Source organism: Lissotriton helveticus, chromosome 11 (genome assembly GCF_964261635.1).
Source record: "Lissotriton helveticus chromosome 11, aLisHel1.1, whole genome shotgun sequence".
In the NCBI taxonomy this organism is placed as follows: domain Eukaryota; kingdom Metazoa; phylum Chordata; class Amphibia; order Caudata; family Salamandridae; genus Lissotriton; species Lissotriton helveticus.
Genome location: NC_136072.1, coordinates 394,474,613 through 394,494,155, shown reverse-complemented (window position 1 = coordinate 394,494,155; position 19,543 = coordinate 394,474,613). Strand labels below are relative to the sequence as shown.

The 19,543-nt window shown below is 46.2% G+C and overlaps 1 protein-coding gene across 1 annotated transcript in view; it reads right to left on the bottom strand.

Moving 5' to 3' along the window:
• Nucleotides 1–16,805, bottom strand: part of LOC144790806 (galactose-3-O-sulfotransferase 2-like) — a 283,596-nt gene extending 266,791 nt beyond the window's left edge. Inside the window, exons 1-2 of the mRNA XM_078665487.1 lie at nucleotides 16,609–16,805; nucleotides 15,650–15,745 (exon numbers count right to left, since the gene is read on the bottom strand). Of these exons, the coding sequence (XP_078521613.1) occupies nucleotides 15,650–15,745; nucleotides 16,609–16,805 (293 nt within the window). The remainder of the gene's footprint in view (nucleotides 1–15,649; nucleotides 15,746–16,608) is intronic.
• Nucleotides 16,806–19,543: the final 2,738 nt, after the last annotated feature.

Below are 19,543 nucleotides of genomic sequence, written 5' to 3'. Positions count from 1 at the left end.
CAAGTCTGGAGCGCCCAATCCCCCCAACTCATAGGGAAGCATTAAAACTTTCCATTGGACTCTGGGCTGTTTGCCACCCCAGGCAAGTCTAATAAGTATTTGAGTCAATTGTTTGAAAAAGGTCTTGGATAGGACCACCGGGATGTTATTAAACAGAAACAGGAATCTAGGTAAGACTACCATCTTCATGATAGCTATCCTTCCCATTAAGGATAAGGGGAGTTTGCACCATGTATCAACATCTTCTACAAGTTTTGTGTATGCAACCCCGTAATTTTCCCTAACTAGTATGTCCGGGTCGGTGTGAAGCTGAATCCCTAAGTACCTGATCGAGTCCGTTGTCCACTGCAGCGGATATTCCATATCAAAAGGCAGTGTCACAGGCGTTAACGGGACCGCCACTGATTTAGTCCAATTCACCATCAGCCCTGATATGGCCCCAAATCTCACCACCTCCCTCAGTATAGATGACAGGTTCGTTTCTGGGTCACGGACATAGAGCAGCGTGTCATCTGCGTATGTAGAGATACCAATTTTATACGATGGAAAGTTTATACCTTCCAATCTATGATATTCCCTAATCGCACATGCTAAAGGTTCCGCAACTAGTGCGTATTAGAGGGGTTAAAGGGGACAACCCTGCCTAGTTCCCCTGCTTACTTCAAAGGCACCAGTGACTCTATTACCCATCCTCAGCCTTGCCATGGGCTTATAGTATAACGCTCCCAACATCTGTAAAAAGGGTTCCCCCAGCCCCAGTTTTCGTAAGACTCTCAGCATGAAAGGCCATTCTACAGAGTCGAACGCCTTCTCCATGTCCAGAAAAATCGCCAATGCTTTGTTCTCCTGGCGCACATGTTGAATTGTCCCTAGCACTGTACGGATATTATACGTTAGGTTTCTGTCAGGGATGAATCCCGCTTGTTCCGGAGCCACAAGCTCTGGCACGAGAAGCGCCAGGCACGTAGCCAGTACCTTAGCATACAGTTTGGCGTCTACATTTATCAGGGAAAGCGGCCTATAAGAATCACACGCATTAGGGGGTTTCCCAGGTTTTAGAATAGTAACAAGTAGAGCCTCCCTCATAGACCCAGGCATACTGCCCTCCGTACAGATGTCATCAAAAACAGTTAGCAGATGTGGTACGAGTTTGTCTTTAAAAGCCTTATAAAAGCCCACTGTCAGCCCATCCGCCCTGGGGCACTGCCAGATCTCATCCCGTCCAGTGCTTCCAGAATCTCCTCCTTTTGTATGGGCATCATCAGAAATTCCCTTTGGGAATTGGACAAAAAGGGCATTTTAATGTAACTAAGATAATCGTCGATTTCCTCCTCCACCTGTGCAGATCTAGACTTGTACAGCCCAGAATAATAATCTCTGAATTCTTCGAGGATCTCCACTTCGTCAGTGATTACCTCCCCTGTGGATGTTATTAGTTCATCTACCACCAGTGGTCGTCTGTTATTACGCATTATTCTGGCTAGCAGAGAGCTAGGTCGCTCCCCCTCCCCATATGTGCGAGCCGTGGCGTATTTGCCCATGGGCTGTACTTCTCTATCTGCCTCCTCATTATATTCTGTGATTAGCCTTTTGATTCGCTCTGCAGTGTCAGTATCAGAGGTGTTCTTCTGTTGCATTTCTAAGTCCGACAGTTGGGTTTCAAGATGCTTCATTCTTTGCTTTATAGACTTGAGCACACTAGAGTGTTTTGCCATTGCTATACCCCGAATATATGCCTTGAATGTGTCCCACACCGTCTGAAAACTATTGACAGACCCCAAATTGATCTAAAAAAAACTGTCTATATCTTCCGCCAATTCACCTCTAAATACTTCATCTAATAGAGAATAAGGGGAAAATCGCCATGTAAATGGAGGGATTCTCTTCACCGCCGTTTCCAGTACCAAGAGGAAGGGAGAGTGGTCTGAGAGGGTACGCGGTAATATCGTGCACCCCTTAATGCATTTTAGTATTGACTGGGATGCCAACCAGTAGTTTATTTGTGTATGGACATCATGATAGACCGAATAGTGTGTATATCCGCCCCTTATGGGATGCTTGTGCCTCCAGTTGTCAACAAGATCTAATTTGACAAGCTCCGCCTGCATGTAGAGGGCCGTGGCTGCCGGTCGTCGGGGTGGCCCCGCCGATCTATCAAGGTCCAAGTTTATCACGAAATTAAAACCACCCCCCCACAGCATTTTGGAGCCAACATGGGATCTGCAGAGATTAGCAAGGGCAGCATAAAACTCGGGATTGTCGTAGTTGGGGCTATATACATTAACCACTACAAGAACATGTCCTTTGCCAACACACCTGGCAACTAAATAGCAGCCTTCCGAGTCCGTCTCAATCAGTGTTAAGCTTAATTTAGATCTAGGGTTGACCCATGTGACCACCCCCCTGGAATGTGTAGTAAACCCTGCAGCCACACTGTTACCTCCGAACCCTTTAGCTAATAGCATCTTACTCGCAAGTGGGAGGTGGGTTTCTTGTATAAGGGCGAGGTCAATGTGATGTCTATAGAGATAATTTAACACCTTTCTAAGTTTGCGGTAATCGTTGAGCCGCCTCACATTCCATGTCAGCGCTCTCAGAGAATCAGAATCACCTTCTACTGTCGTTCCACTTATGCCTGTCATCTCAGCTGAGAGGTTGTATAGTTATCAAACGGGATTCTCCAACCTCTGTGTCCCATAGTCTGTGGGGCGATGGCAATGATAGTCAGCCTACGAGAAATAGAACCAGGAAGCACTCTGCTTGGCGTAACTTTCAGCTCCCCCACCCCAAAACCGAAACTCCCCCCCATCTCACTCCCCCCCACCCACAGCCAACCACCCCCAATCTGGCCAGGCAGAACCCCGTCCCTCCCCTAATCTCCCCCCCTGACAACTCCCTTAACAGTCCCCAAACTGACCCACTAGGGACCATGTGAGCTAATAGCGCTAGGGCAGAGGTTACCAGAAGAAACAGAAAACCATTCTTCAGCATCGTGTACCTCCAGACCTCCCCCGCACCATCACCCCCTAAGCACTTATCAACGTGAGTCAACATCTATATTCCGTGAGACTTCAAATGGCGTCTCCCCAATGTCTCCATGAGCCACATAGCAGTATTAAAGTTCAAGGATTACATGCATTAAAGTATACCCTGCCGTCATCTTCGCGAACAAATAGCCAACTTAACATGTCAGCTGCCAGATACAGATATAATGTAAAGATATCACCCAGCCATAGCATCACAGTCTCTTTACAGGTTCCCTCAGGTCCCAGAAGTCGATGCTGCACAACTCCCAGAGTCACTCTACATTAGGGGTTCCTGTACCCACCCCTCTGTGCAACCTTCGATAGACCCACAGTGAGTAAGCCTGAGTTGCCAACAGCCATACTATTCTTGCTCGTCCAATTGGGAGGCATCTTCCTGTTCCCCGTTTTGGCTTCTCGGGCTGTTCCTCTGTTACTTAGACCATTCCTTTAAGGATTTCTGGAGCTCTCTGGGGTTCGTGAAAAAATGTGAGTGACCTGGTCTATTGATCCGCAGCTTCGCCGAGTATAACATCGCGTAGTCCAGTCCTAGTTCACTAAGTTGCTTCTTGAACGGCGCGAAGTGTCTCCTTTACTCTTGAACTTTTGCGGTGAAGTCCGGGTATAGGGAGATATCCATGCCTTCGTACTGCAGTTTTCCTTTGTCTCTTGCCACCCACAACGCTGTATCTCTGTCTCTGTAGTTTTGCTATTATCGGTCTCGGGGGTGCCCCCGGACGCGGGCGAGGTCCCAACGTGCGGTGGGCTCTTTCCACGATAAACATAGGTGAGAAGACGTCCTCCCCCAAGAGAGTGTGTAGAAGTTTCTCCACAAAGTGCTCCATTTTACCGGTTTGCGTCGTCTCCGCAACCCCCATGATGCGAATGTTCGAGCGCCTCGAGCGGGCTTCCAAGTCCTCCGACTTATTCTGAATGACCTGAAGGAGCCTACCAAACTGCTTACGGTCTTTATCCCATTCCGTTTGCGCTTCTTCCACCTCAGCGAGACGCCTCTCCGACATGTCAAGACGTTCCGCGTGTTTGTCCACTCGCTCTGACATACGATCCATGCGATAGGTAAGAGCATCGATTTTGTAACCAATAGACGCCATACTGTCTTGCAGTCCTTTCTCCATAGATACCAGCATTTCTCTGATCTCTGCGCACATTGAGCTCTCAGAGTCCCTGCCCCGAGATGATGGTTCGGGCGCCTGAGAATCCGGCTGCTTCGCCCGTCGTTGATCGAATGCCAGCATAGTCTGGGTTTTGTCGCCCTTGCCCATGGCGGACTGACAGGACGTCGGAGTTACTGATCTCACCGCCATAGGTCAGAAAGGCAAAGTTCGAGGGGATACTCCAGCCGCCTATCTTGTGCTTGCCCACTCCTGCAAACCAGTGCGTTCTCGTCGCTACAGCGCCCCTCCGGACCGATGTTTAGTGTATTTAGTACTTTCCAACTTGCCTGACATTCAACACTACTGAGCCCCAACTATCACACTGCAGCGGTTCACGCGTGTAGGTTCCTTATTGCTGCGTACTTTCCCAGCCAATTTTGACTGACCGGTGTCCGGTATGTCACAGAGAAGGTCCGCCACGGACCCGCAGGGGCTCAGAATGTCACCCGCTCACCTCGAAGACGCCGCTCTAAAGCCGCCGAGTTGAAGGGTGTCCTCCTCAATCAGCCCACGTCTAGGCCCGGGTCAAGAGCCCCTTCAGCAATAGAGGCCGCAGCTCTATGGTTATCAAATTATGCTTCCTCCTGCTCATCCGGTCGCGCCACTCGATGGCGTAGCCGCAGTGTTAGGTGCAAATGTGATGTACTTTGTCCACCTCAGCCGCAAGTACTCCGATCCTCCCAACAAGTTTGGCAAGGGTGATCGCGCTTTGTATTGGAGCAGTAGCTAGTGTGCAACCCACACCCGACCAGACGACCACCACACGCCAGTAGGGTCAGGAGCTCACGATGCTCCTCTGCACTAGTCCTTGCGTTGGAGGCAGTCCTATCCAGGCGCCGCAAGCAAGATGGCGATGAGGGGGGGGGGAGGGGGTAATGTAAATGTAAATGTATTTCGACTTATATAGCGCACGAATCACCCAGAGGTCTCAAGGCGCTTGCTTAGGGAACCCGTCCTGGTATTCCCCTGTGAGATACCCCGGCAGGGTATCCACAAGGTGAAAGCCAGGCATCCCACCGCGAGGGGCCGTAGTGGAGATTAAGCAAGCTATTGCCCAGAGTCGCAGAGTGTGACCCCGTGAGTCGAGTAGGCACCGGAGCGAGAATTGTCGAGTCCGTGGAATTTTGAGCCCGAGACCCGCCGAGGCGGGGAATCGAACCCTGGTCCACGGCCGATCTCAGCTCCCGGGTCTGCCGCCTCTAACCACTGAGCCACGCTTCTCCACCCAGTGAAACCAGCCCACACCTCACTCCCCCGATCCCGGGTCCACACCTCTTATCCCCTTGGTGTCCTGTACTCGTGGTGGCCCGCTCGTGCGCGGTGATTCACAAACTCCAGTCGGTGTGTAGGCGAGGGGCGAGGGTACCCGCTCGGGAAGGCCCCCCCTCCTTAAGCAGCGTCCACGCGCGGTACTAACCAATATGCTCGCTCATGCCGCAGGCTCACAGTTTTAAGCAATGCTGCCAGTGCCGGGTCCGGGGCGAAGCCTGTCTGTAGAGCCGCAGCTCCGGGAAGCAGTTCGTCAGGTGGGGGAGGCCTCCCGGCCTAGCGTACTGCCGTAACCTGGCCCACGCCAAGTCCACTTCATTTATAGAGTGTTGCAGGGTTTTGTTCGAACCCCCCTCATCACGCTCCGCTGTAGCAGCTCACACCTTCTGTGATTACCGCAGCCCGCCCTGGTCCGGAGCGACCTCCACCCCGTCGAGGCTCCGGTAGGATCCGGTCAGCCTCCGCCAGTCTGGCCGCACGCACAGCAACGCAGGTCAGACAGCTCCCTAGGAAAGTCCGGGGATTGCGGTCTGGTCCGCTACAAAGGAGCTCCGCACCGTAACTCCGTCTCCGGTGCCCGTTTTGAACCAGGAGACGCCGTAATCTATGCTGCCGAGTTCCAAGGGGCGACACCCCCTCCGAGGACAGCTTGGCTTTGTTAATGAAGGATAAATAGCAGGATCAAAATGGGCAATGGTGCGGAGCTCAGCACCTAGACGTCTGCCATCGACGCTGGCAAGCTCCGCCCCCTAGTGTTTCTATATCTAACCTTATATCTAGACACATATACACCTATAAGTCACTCCTATGGCAGGCCTTAACAATCCTGGAGGCAGAGTGCTTGGTTCTATGTGAGATGAGGCTCTAGCATGAGCTGAGCCTGTTTGCAGCTTTCGGAACCATGTCCTTTTAGCTGTTCTAGGATATAGCCATACCATATACCATGAACCTCGCGGTTAAATGCTAACTCTGGTTTGACTTTATCAAAACATGTCGTGTAAGGTGTCATACGCTTTGGAATACTACCCCCTCGCCAGTTCTGGCGACGGGGGTAGCATTCCAACCTTCTAGAGGGAGAAGACATGTTGTTCCTTCTAATCCCGGTTAAAGTTAACCAGAGCCTCAGCATCACAAAATGGATGCTGCTGCCACAGACACAAGTTTGGCCTCCTGCTGCTGGGAGCCCTTCCAGTGAGGGAGGCTTGGACAGTAGGTTTCCTGTCTTGGGAGGTGCTAGCACCACCCCAGACAGGCTATAGTGTATTGGGGCAGGGAGGGCTGAATGAAACAAGACACTGCCTGGGGCACACAAGGTGTCCCATGCATAGTCAGGTTCAAACCGGTGCTGGGGCACTCCAGCCCCAGCTCTGGCACGAAACTGAAAAAATGGAAATGGGTGTAACCACCCCCTTCCCTGGTCCCACCCATAGGAGGGACCTAGCAGGTAATCCAGCCCCTAGATTTGATATATAGGTAGGAGCTGAGTCCCAAGACTTTAGATTTATCCTGATTGAAACTTGAAATGAAACTCTGGACCTTCGACGTTCTACCTGAAGATAGAAGACTGAAGAATCTCCCTTGTGGTCAAGGAGTGACCACCCTGTGTAAGCAGGCACCATGAAGCGATCAATGGTTTGCTTTGTTGACGCTCCCGCTGGAGCCCGAGCACAGAGCCTGACAAGACCCAGACTTCCGACTTCCTTCAGCCCGATCCACAGCCACAGCAAAGCTGAGACCCGTGGAGGCGACGTGAGACGTGGGACTGGCCATCTTGGAAAGCCAGCGAATTGCTTTCCGTGCAACTTCTGAGGCACCCTCGAAGTTGTGCATTGAGGATTAAGACGCTCCAGCCCCGAGCACCAACTGCACTGAAGATCAGCCCTCCACACTCCACGAGTTCTGCGTGGGGCCCTTCTGCATTTTCCTGCTTGACTTGTCTGTCCGGTCACTTGCCCATTGGCTAATGGCCTCTGTGATGATAAAACTACAAATCTACACTGATGGTCTGCTTGCTTCAGACTGGACCCTGCTTCCCTGAAAAGGAGAAGCCCATCAGACCTTGCTTGACTGATCCAGAAGCCATCTTTGATTCCTGCGTGGGTTGCCTTTGCCAAGGCTTGTTGACTCCAATCCAGAAGCCGATACCGCCGACGGCGTGATCCTTTGTGGCACAGTCCGTGATTCACTCCTGGTTGTCGTCGACACCTCCTGGTCCACGTGGCTGCAGAGACAAGCTTCATGACATCACCTGATTGCATCGCGACATCGCCTGGTTCCTTCCTGGTTCCTTCCTGGTCACTGGTTAGTGACCCAGACTCTGTCCCCTCTGCTTTCAGGTACTCTTCATCCTCCAACTGGACACTTCCCTCCTGGTCGCCTGCAGCATCTTTCTTCAAGGCTCCATAGGATTCAGCGACGAAACCCGACCTACTTTGACACCTATGCACCTGCTTCCTAGGGGTGGGGTAACGTGAGTACTTCGGTGCTCCTGTGGGTATTGACTATCCTAGTGTCCAAGTTTCAAGTAGCTTTCTCCTAGTCCATCCGGAAGTGCCCTAAAAGAACTCGTTTCCATTTCTTTCGTTCCCATTCTCATTCTATGAGAACCCGTGTGTGTGTTTCGACACTGCACACGCCTCCCATGGGCTTCCTGCTTCCTATCCTTTGGTAGTACAGCGTAGCCCCAGCGAATCCCTAGGCCCTAGGCCTATCCTTTGTTCATGACGTGGTTCTTATACCACTCTTTTAGTATATGGTTTGAAGTGCCCCTAGGGCATTGCTGTATATTGTGCAACTTACTGTATGATAATTAAGTATCTTGTTATGTGCTTGTGCCTCTGATCTCATAAAGAGTTCAGAGGGGTTGTTTAGAAATAAATACATATCTATTTTATATATATCCTGTGTGGTGTCCTTTCATTTGGTATTAAAGGGGTTATATATGGTAAAACAGCTGGCCTTACATGCCCTCTTGAGTTTAGCCTAAGACTGCTTTGTCCATGCTACCACTAGGATAGCTGGTCTATAAGGTTGACTTTACAACCATCACCATAAGGGTTGTTTGGACTGATGCAAGGTGCTCACTAGAATAGTGAACATCATATACTATGCCAACTTCTCACACCCACCACCAAAACCATTACCACACCATTACTGCCATCACCAATATCTTTACCAACAATACCAGTATCATTAACAACACTACTGTCATAAGAATTATCACCAATACTACTGTCACCATCATCAGTGATCACCATTTTCACACACCTTTACCAGGATTATCAGCATTACCATTTCCAATTCAATACCATCTCACCATTACCACCACCCCTACCACCATTCATTTCACCAGCATTGTCATTGTTGGACCCGGCCCTTTTTGGCAGGTTCACCCCGAAACTTTTAGCTTTTTCCTAGCCTGTTTCTGTGACCTGGTGTTGGTGATTTTAGGCCTTTGCGCAATTTTTCACTGTGGTACAGTGTAAAGTGCGTGAGCTCTCTGTGTATGTGTGGTGAGTGACCTGCCCTCCCATAGGAATGAATGGGGAATATGTATGCCCATGGTAGTTCCTGATGTGTGGGGAGTGCAGGGTCGAGTTTGGTATGTACGAACTCGTGAGATTGAATGCTGCGAAATGGTATATGTGGCATGATTGTGTCTAGTGGAGAAGTGCCACTTCTAGAAGTTGGCATATTTGTGTAATTTGTGCCTGGCGTGTGATTGGCTGGTGAGCCTGGCCCAGAGTGCCTGGGCCTGCTTGTGGATTGACTGTCTGGTTTGAGGGTGACCGGGGCTGCAGAGCCCCCAGGAGGTTGTCTGAGTCAGCCCGTGGATGAAAGGCTGCATCTGCTGCCAGGGAAGTGGGAGGAGATAGCACCTAGGAGTGAATAGGGCTGTGCCTGCCTGACCACAATACTGGCTCCACCTCCCGCTGGGCGACTGTCACCTCTGTCCCTGATACTGAAAGAAAGAAGGAAGCCAGGAAGCCCAAGGGCTCCAGCAACACCCAAGAACTGGTTTAGACCGGGTTCAGGGCCCACTTGCACAAAGACTTCAAAGACTTTTCTCTGTATAAAAAGGGGCTGTGCCCCCTTCCAAAATGTTCTTGTTTCTAACTTGAATCTTCCAGGGGCGTGCTGCTGCTTGGGCCCAGGGGAATCCCTGGGCCCTGCCCAGCCCCTGGATACCTGATGGACTGCTGAGGTCCTGGACTTTGGAGACCTTTTACTGGGTCCCCTTTGCTTCCCTTTGCTGAAGGACCCTGCTGGACTTGTGGACCTTTACTTGTCCCTAGCGCTGGGAGTGCTTTGCTTTCACCCCTAGCGCCTGGGGGTGCTTTATCCCTGCCTTTAGCGCTAGGAGCGCTTGATTTTGGCCCCCAGCGCTTAATAGCGCTTTACTTTGTTTTCTCTTATGCCTGGGACCGAGATCGGTGTGGTCATCGGCACGCATTCTACGAGGTCCAGGGGATCGTGGTGTCTCCCCTCGTGAGTTTTGCCCCAAAGAAGATCGGTAGTCGTGAGGGCGGTCTATTTGCGACCTGCGCCCGCAGAAACCCTGTGCCGCCGAGTATCGATCTTGCCCAGGAGCCTGGAGACCCCCGACGACCTCGCTGTCCCTTGCTGGGGCCGCGGAGACCAAGATCGAAGCAGCTGTTCCCTCATTGGCTGAGAGCGACGAGCCCCCTCAGCAACGCCGCGCTGGGATTGGTTCCCGGGCCGCCACGTCATCGGGAAAGCCGCGCTATGAGTGGCTGCAGTTCCGGTGTCACTGGGGGCTCGCCTGCGGAGCTGCGCATCGATTGATGGATCGCCAGTGTTCCTCGTGAAGAGAAGCCATTTTCCGCCTTTCCGGTCTCCCGAATGCCGAGGGAGACCGGAGATAACCTAAGGGCCCGTGATTGGGGCCGCTAGCGCAGCAGAGAGGAGCCGAGGTGTAGCGGGGCTCCCGTGTCCTGGAGGGAGCCCTGCCTGAGTACCGCCCCGGCACGGAGGAGAGACGCCCCAGGAGCTGCCGCCGCACAGGGAAGCTGGTGAGTGCGGGCGTCTTCGCTCAGGGGCATTGCTTGTGATCGAGTCCCCGTGAGGGACTCCGACGGCGGCCGCATTATTGCTGAAAGCCCCGAGAGGCTCGAAGAGCACCTTTGGCTTTGGGAGTCCCCGGGAGGGGGACTCCAGCTTACAGCACCGCATCTGTTTCCCGAGCCACAGAAGGCTCAAGGCGCCCTTTGTGTTGAGAGGCTCCCTGCCCACATGAGAGTTTTGCGAGTCCAGAGAGGCTCGTGGGGGCAATTTGGTTGCAAGCCCAGAGAGGCTCGTGGGGGCATATTTGTTCAAGAGCCTGTGTGGCTCCTACCTTGTAGCGCAGTTCTGCTCAAGGGCTAATGATAGCCCATGCCATAATTTTACTGATGACACAGCTGCCCAGCACTTTGTGGGCAGCTGCACCGTTTAGGACCCTGACTATTGGGAAACAGGGCGTCCTAGCCCCAACAAGGCCAGTTGGCCTAGGGACTGCCACAGGTAGTGGCTTATGTGAGTTTTGCGCGTTTGTGTGGTTTTATTTCACCTCTGAATGTTTTTGGACATCATGTGTTTTTGCGCTATTGAGTTGTGTTCTGGCACCTCTGAATGTTTTTAGGCATCATGTGTCTCCCTTGTTCTTACACCTCTGAATGTTCTATGCATCATGTGTTTTCTTCCCTTACACCTCTGAATGTGTTTCTGATGCATCATGTGCCTTGTTATTACACCGCTGAATGTGTTTTTATGCATCATGTGTTTACCTTTTTCCCTACACCTCTGAATGTTGTGATGCATCATGTGTAATATGTTCTTGCTGATACCCCTAAGTGTATTTTATTCCTAGGTGGTTGTTCTTTCCAGTACAGGTGGTCCTAGTGAGGTCCTGGTCCCCTGCGTGACATTCTCCTAAGGTGGTTAGGGTTGCGTAGGTGGTACTTACCTGTTACCAGTAGTTACTGGTTGAGTGCTATTCTTGCTAATTTGTGCTACAGTGATTTTATATCCTTTTATTCTAATTTCTGACAGTATTTCTATTTCTAAAAGTGTTGATTCTGACAGTGGCCCATGTGGCCCTGTCCTGTAAATAATCCCTTGTGAATATTGCCCGTGCCAGTTGGCACAATGTACATGTGTGATTTCTATCTGATGTGTTTTGACAATACAAAAGTTATTTTACTATAACCTTGTGTGGAGTTCCTTTTGTGGTGTGCCTAGGATGTTGTTGCTGTTGTGTGCTGGTGCAAATGCTTTACACATTGCATCCGAGTTTACCCTCACTGCTCGTGCCAAGCTACCAAGGGGGTGAGCAGGGGTTATCTTGGCGTGTGACTCCCTCGCCCTGACTAGAATGGTGGTTTCTGCCTGGCTTTGGCGTCAGCCTTAACCTACCAGAAATAGCCAGTTCTAACAGTCATCATTACAATCAACACCCTCACTTGTGTTATTATCAACCCCACCATCATTTCCAGCACCACCACTATCTTGACTTCCACTTTTACTGTCACTATTGCCACTATCACCACCAGTACTGCTACCACCACCAAGACTGCCCCATCATCAATATCTTCACTGCAACTAACACCACCACAAACACTATCATATCACCAATATAACTATTCTAATCAACATCGCCACTATCACCAACAGTAGTACTACTGCCACTTGCACCATCACCACTGCTACCACTGCCACCACTGCTACCACTATCCTCATCACTATCTTCACCATCTCCGACATTCTCATCAGTAGTACACCAGAACCATAATGAACACTAGCAATATCACCGCCACCAGTCGGCCTAAAGCTAGAGTGGTCTACCTTGGAGCTGGGGAACGGGGTGCTAATCTCGGCAGGGACGTTCAAAATCTTGTGATTCTGGGCAATTCACTTAATCTTGCCATTCCTAACAAAAAAGAATATGTCCGTCTGTAACACAACTGGGGCTCATGCAAAGCGTTGTGATACCTTCGGGTCTAGTTTGTGCTATACAACCCACCCCCCCAAATTAGCAACTACTATAAGTATGACAACTATGATTACAAGCCCCATTACTAAAACCATCTCCACCATTATTATTACCAGCACCACCATCAGTACTACTTCCTCTGCCACCAGGACTTCCTCGTTCATAGTGTTCCTCTATATTTGTGTGTGCAAAGAAGACTGCATGTGTGTGACAATAATGTGTATGTCTGAGAAAAAGTGTAAGCATGCATGCATGTAAGAGACATTGCTCTTTTGGATCAGTAAGAAAAAGCCCAGCTCTATGTGTTTTGCCAGTGCTTGCTCTGAAATGAGCGGCTCCTAACCAGCTGCTAAACTCTGCTTAGCCTTATGTTGGTGTTGCTCTGCGGAAACTATCACCACAAAGGGCTACTGTCTATGTGGCCTGTGTCTAGAAACAGCCCTGACTCTGCCCCCAACATCTACTCATAGTCTGAATATAGTTAGACATCCATGCTTGTACATGTTTAGGAATTATTTTTGCTGTTCCTCTCACTGTAGGCACATATGTAGCCATAAACTACATACCATAAGAGAAACAACATTTTACGCACACTCTGCAGCACAACAAAGATTAAAGACTGCTCTCTAGACAATCAAGTGCCCTGTAAAGCACAACTACTCACCCGTAGCTGTATCAAGGTGCTGGGGGGATGAATAAAATAAACAGCAGAAGGCATGATTGTGAGACTGATTTTGGGTGCACGTGCACATATTTAATACAAAAGATTGTAGGTATCTTTATGCTCCACCTTGCATGCACTAGTCTCCGCTCACAAATACTGCTGCTTCAGGATGAGTTTTCTTGCAGGCATGGATTTGTATAAAAACATCTGTGTACATGAATGGGTTATTTAATGAAGACATGTATAGTGTAAAGGTTGTAAGAGAGTATGTGTATGAAAAGTACATGATGCACAACCACAGGCCATAACTGCAACCTCTGTTAGACCATTGATTCCAACTTCTTCAATGTGCCTGTCCCTGGAGTTCCTTGGTGTTCCTTTTAAAAGTTACTCTGGACTCTCCTAGCTCTACAGTACACTCCTTTACTCAATGTTTTTCTGAAGCAATAGGAACAAAATAAAGAACACATAAGTTGTTTTCTTTGCAAGATGTGTTCCTTGTCCCAGGCCTTCCCATTGCATCTTACAAAATGGGAGTAAAAACATGCATCAGTTTTATTCCTGACATACAGTATGAATAGGTTTCTTACTGAACAGGTTATCTGGCAACCATATATGATACTAGACCCTTCTGTTCTTTTTATAGGAACTTCTACTAATAACCTGAGGTACTGTACCTTTTGTATTGAGTTCAGAGTAAACACTAGTGGCCTGTGGTACCGTGCTACCATTTCTGCCAATTTGAGAATAATCTAAAGTAAAGGCATGACGTCTGACCCCTTTTGCATGTCTTCAGAAGGACGTCAAGAGGCATCCTCAGAGGGACCTAAGGGCTTTTGAGTGGTACTGCAAATTCAAACCAGCACTAGATATGACTGATTAATGGGACAAATCTACACATGGAACTAGGATTCATGAATAATATTACAATGATGAATATGCTTTAAGGATTGCTAAGAGATAAGCCACATAAGAAAAGGAGTAATAGTGGTAGTTTCTGACATATGGTGGACATTCTTGGGTTGATGGCATTGTTTCTTGTAAAAATAGGGGTGTGAGCATATGTTCCTCCCTTCCAAAGAATCTATTTTAGCCAATAGGATAAATCCTTTTTATAACACAGAACAATACCGAGATTGGTTTAAATGGAGGTAGTTATTTTATTTGCATTCACCTCATTGTAAATCCATTGTGCATAATTTCAATCTTTTTTTTTTCAAAACTGTTAAAATTTCAATCTTTTTTAACTTGTTTTTGGAACGTTTTTAAAAAAAGGAACAGCCGGCACATGTTTCGTCCTATATGGCAAGTTTAGCCAGGGCTTTCTCAAGGCTAATCATTATATTCAGTAGTCATGGAATCAGAAGCTACATTAGTACATTCCAGTTTGCTTCAGAATATCGGGTAATAACATCCAAGGTAAAAGGTATCCAAATTCTGTCTGTGCACTCAATGAAAGGTCCCGGGATAATCCCGTAAGCGTGGCGCTCCAGTTTACTGCTCTGGGCATCCATTCTTGTGTAGTTCGTGCACTGTCATGAGAGCATTAATTGTTGACTTATTGTAGGCCCTCTTGGAAAACCCCTTAGTATAATGCTTGCTTTTGCATAATGTTGTTGATCATTTATGTAAATGGATGGTATGCATTTATGATGGCACTGGGCGCGGCCTTAGTGAAATGCTTGCCTGCAGTAATATTGGTCATCCATGGCACTTTTAAATACTATTACTGTTGCTTTTGTACATTCAACCTGCATGGTTTGTGCAACCTATACACATTCATGTATGCACTCAGTAATTTACCCAGCCACCCATTAATACACTGACGTCATCCATACATCCATTGATGAACTCAGTAGCTCACCTTATGCTTAACCAAGACCTCAGTCATGCATGCAGTGAACCTTTCGCTTATTATCAAATTCACCCACTCACCCCTCTACAAAATCACACTCATAAGCTCATCAATCAATAAAGAAACACTATAATAAGTGGATCTACTTTGCCAATGCTTTACCAATGCGTGTTCAAATATACAGCCATAGCATTAGTATTGTTTCCTCAACTCTCTGGCTGTCTGTATGTGCCTGTTAAGTCAAAACAGAGACCTTAAAGGAGACCTCATTACACTATTTAGTGCATTGGACCAGATGGGGGGGGGGGTGTTTCCAGTGTCTTAGCCTAAGCAAATACATTTCCATACCTTGGCCTATTCTGATGACATACTTTACCAAAAATATACAATAGAATCACATGCTTGCCCCTGAGTAGGTTAGCAACTTGTGATCATGTCATATAAATGAGATTATGTGGCTTGACGCTCTTCTGTAGGTTGGGAGTCACAAGGAAATGAACAATTGAAACACAGACTATGCCATGAATTGACTTTAGTACTGACTACTTGCTTCTGAAGTGTGAAGCAAGATAGTGACAGCCATATCTGTTCCTGAGATCTAAAAAGGTCTTTCAACTTAGCTTTCTGAAAGTTGACTTTAGTTGTTTTATAATGTTTACAAAAGTACTTCACCTCATGTGTCTCTGATATGCTGCATTCAGTAAGAGGACTAGTTCTCTCAGTGTGAATCCGACCAGGATGCAGAGTATGTAGAGAAGTCCGGGAACCCTGGAAAAATTTTTAAATAGAAAATTATAAATATGTCTACCATGTCTGTTGGAAAAATGTATGGCATAGTTATACTTTTTACCGTCCTAATAACAGCAACTGGAAAAGGAAGTCCTCTATGCAAATAAACACGAGAACAGGTGGAATGTTATGTCATGCCATGTCCCGTTATGTTCATTGGATTTTTATATGGTCACATCACCTGTAAGGGCATTGTGGCAATTTGCAGGTGTATAGGAGGTGCTTGAGGACCTTATGCGAAGAGCCAGATTTACAACTTCTTGCAGAATTCAAGAAGCTATGAAGAGGCTCTAATGTGGTGTGGGGGTTTGTTCCATGCTTTTTGGAGTGATGTGTGACAAAGTAGGCAGACTCAGTCATGAAGTAAGTAAGAGGTATTTATTAAAACAACCTCATCCATCAACTTGCTGTCACCAACTGACAAGCTATTGAACCTCAGTGTACCAAGTTCCATGTTGGAACACACAACATGGAACTAAGATACATCACACATCTCCCTTCTTATATTTAAAGTAAACATCAGTAACATGTAAATAACAATTAGGATAAATCACTCACCTCCCTTCTTACATTTAAAGTAAACATCAGTATCTTGTAAATAACATATTAGATGCTAAAATGAGAAACTAAGATCTTACATAATCTCGCAGAAATCTAGGGAGTTTGCGAACCCTATTACTCCTGCGAGTAGATTCTTTTTTTGTACAAACATAAGATGAATCCCTAACAGAGACTTTCGGAACAGGATCAAATGTTCCATCCAGGCTCACATGAACAACACGACTGTGGTTCCAAATACGCCCATCATCTGTTTTTACAGCATTTTTGAAAAGTTTAATTACAGTTTTTGCACTTGTAAATTTAGACCAGTTCTGACACCTACTAGAGCCTTAATTTTGACTTTGTCACCAACTTTGAAGAGGGAAACTTTAGAGGATCTTCGAGCATCAACATAAACTTTCCTCTTCTTCTGAAGATATAACTCTTTGTCCCTCCACTTACCAATCTCCTTGTCCTTTATACCTTTAGCCAAGATCATCCGCCCTGGACATAAACTAGTATTAGAAGAGCTTCCTCTGAATAATTCAAAAGGAGTCTTCCCTGTCGTAGAATGTGGAGTATATCGGTATGCTGAAATTCGATTTTGTAACTCTTTTCTCCAATTAAATATTCCATTGTAAGATTTTAAATCTGACGTTTTTAGGGGGTTTCATCAGGCACATAAAATGTATATCATATTCTTTAAAAATTAAATCTAAGAAGAAATTATCATACCTATTAATGTTTAGGGATGTATTTAATCTATACTTGTTGTGTGCAAAATTCACAAAATAATATTCTTTTAAGTATGGGGCTGATCCAGCACAGTTCTCCAACAACCCTCAATACTCATCCCACTTAACCCAAGAGCAACTTTATTTCTACTCATAGGTGGGGCCCATAGCACTGCGAGTCACACATACACACACCACTCTACTCCTGAATCAGTGAAAAAGAAGGCAAGCTGCTGGCTAGCAGGGTACCTAAATTCTATACTTTATACATTATATACATTTCAAAATTTTCAATATCATGCTAACATGTTATTAGGAAAACAATACATCAAGATACTCCGCTATTTGTTCGATGGACCAACTAGTAGAAGTCAGTTGATGGCGATTAAGACCAGCTCAATCATAGTAATCCTATAACTATTAACATTTATTCGGTCATGACATTTATATAAAATAAGATAAACAGACTTGGAGTTTAAAATTTAAAATAGTTTATCTACTTCATTTAAGAAAGGAAATTTAGCAATTTTTGTTAGACAAGCAACATTTTTTACATTTTATTTAGTACTGTTAAAGGAAAAGAAAATTAGAAAAACATATTACCCATCTATCATAAGCAAATGACAGAGTCGCACAGCTTCCCAAAGCTCTCTCTCTATTCTCCTCAATGCCTCCCTTCCAAAATAAAAACTCTGCATTCGATCATCTTCTCTGCTCCATCAAAAGTTAAAGTCCAAAGATATTTCAAAGTCTCTAGCACCATAAAATTGTCCAAACAGACAGCATGTCGTGGTGCAAAATAAAATCCGTGGAGCAACTCTTTCCTCTCTTTCACGCAAGCTCTTTTATACCCTTTTTCTCTAACTATCTAACTTAAAATTGAAACTTTTAGGGTCCACAGTTCTTTCTGATTGGTCCATTAGAAGGGTGGTGATGATCACCTCATGTACTCTTTGTTCATACCAGTTTGTATTTTATCAATGTCATCTTTTAATTCTTTCTCATGACATTCATCTCAGATTTGTGCTTGTCATTCTCCTTTTGTGACACTTTTCGTTATTATTTTCCATTACATTTCCTTTCACACGGTTTTAGATGCCGGCATCCTTTGGCATGCTTCCTCGTCTTAGGCCAAGTTGACCTTGACATCTCTCACTCCGTGTACAGGCCATTCTATACACACAATCTACCCAAAGTGAATGCGTGGAGGCCATCTTTTCCCGAAGTGAGGCCAATGATTCAGTAAACAGCCATTTTCCCCGGCCAGGCCGCGCAGGCCTTAATGGGAACTAATGCGAAAACAAACACAACAGAAATTAGATTGAGAATTATAGCCCTTGTGTTTACCTCTCTCCATTCTAATGTTCCCAGTTAGTTGTTACCCAGCAAAAGCAAACATATAGCGTCATTTTACTTACCAATTGTACTTTTTTCTTGCCACAAAATATTTTTCTCTATTTAATCACAAATACACACGCTTATTTGATTAAATATATATTATTACAGCTCTATATTGGTATGACTCGTTTACATTTATTAGTATATTATTTTCGCAAATGGCAATTAGTTTCCCACGTGTAATGTAACATTTTTAGGAGTCTTTTATCGATCAGTTTACATGCTTCACTCTGTTAATATCATTATGGTTATGAGAGGTTAACTTTACAAAGGGTGCACAAAAATCTTTGTCTCTCCCCTGCGCCATCAACTCCCCCCTTTGGTGACTTATCACCACACAATCCTCCCACCTAAATTTTTCTAAGAACATGTTTCAGGTTCATCAGTTTGGACTTTAGTATCTTTCATAATTTGACCTCTTGAATGTTCATAAATTTTTTCTTTCAGCTCTTCTAGCTCAATTTCACCCATTTCACGTTCTCTTTGCCTATTCTTTTCTATATTTATTTTCATTTTCTTTCAGCTCTTCTTCTCTTAATACAGACACATCCTAATCTCAACATTAATGCTATCAGTATTACTATTGTTACTGTTATTAGTATGTTTCCAATTAATGAGCTACCTATCTCTGTGAACCATTTCTTTACATTAGAAAAACTCTTACCAAGTTTCTCTAGAACACCATCAACCTCCAGTGAAATCACTTCTTTATGCAATTCAGTAATGTTTTTATTATACCTTTGAATATTCTGACTTTTATCAGGAATATAAGTACAACAATGTTGCACTTTCAATATTCCCATACATGCCTCCTCTATTCTTAGAGAACGACCCTCTGGGTGCTGCAATGTAGATCGCATGTGCGATTAATGAAGTTCAACATATGTAGCCACAATGATTTGTGAAGCAATTGTTTGATGAATACAGATTTTTATTCAATCCATGAATATATCCTTATGTATGTACAATGCTTAAATCATTAAAGTATTAATCTTATCCCAGACTGGCACAGATATCTGATGGCTTTCTTGGACTGCCATTTTGCTTGCACTTTTCCACAAGGTTTAACCACACCATAATTAAGCAATAAGGAAACCCAGCTGCT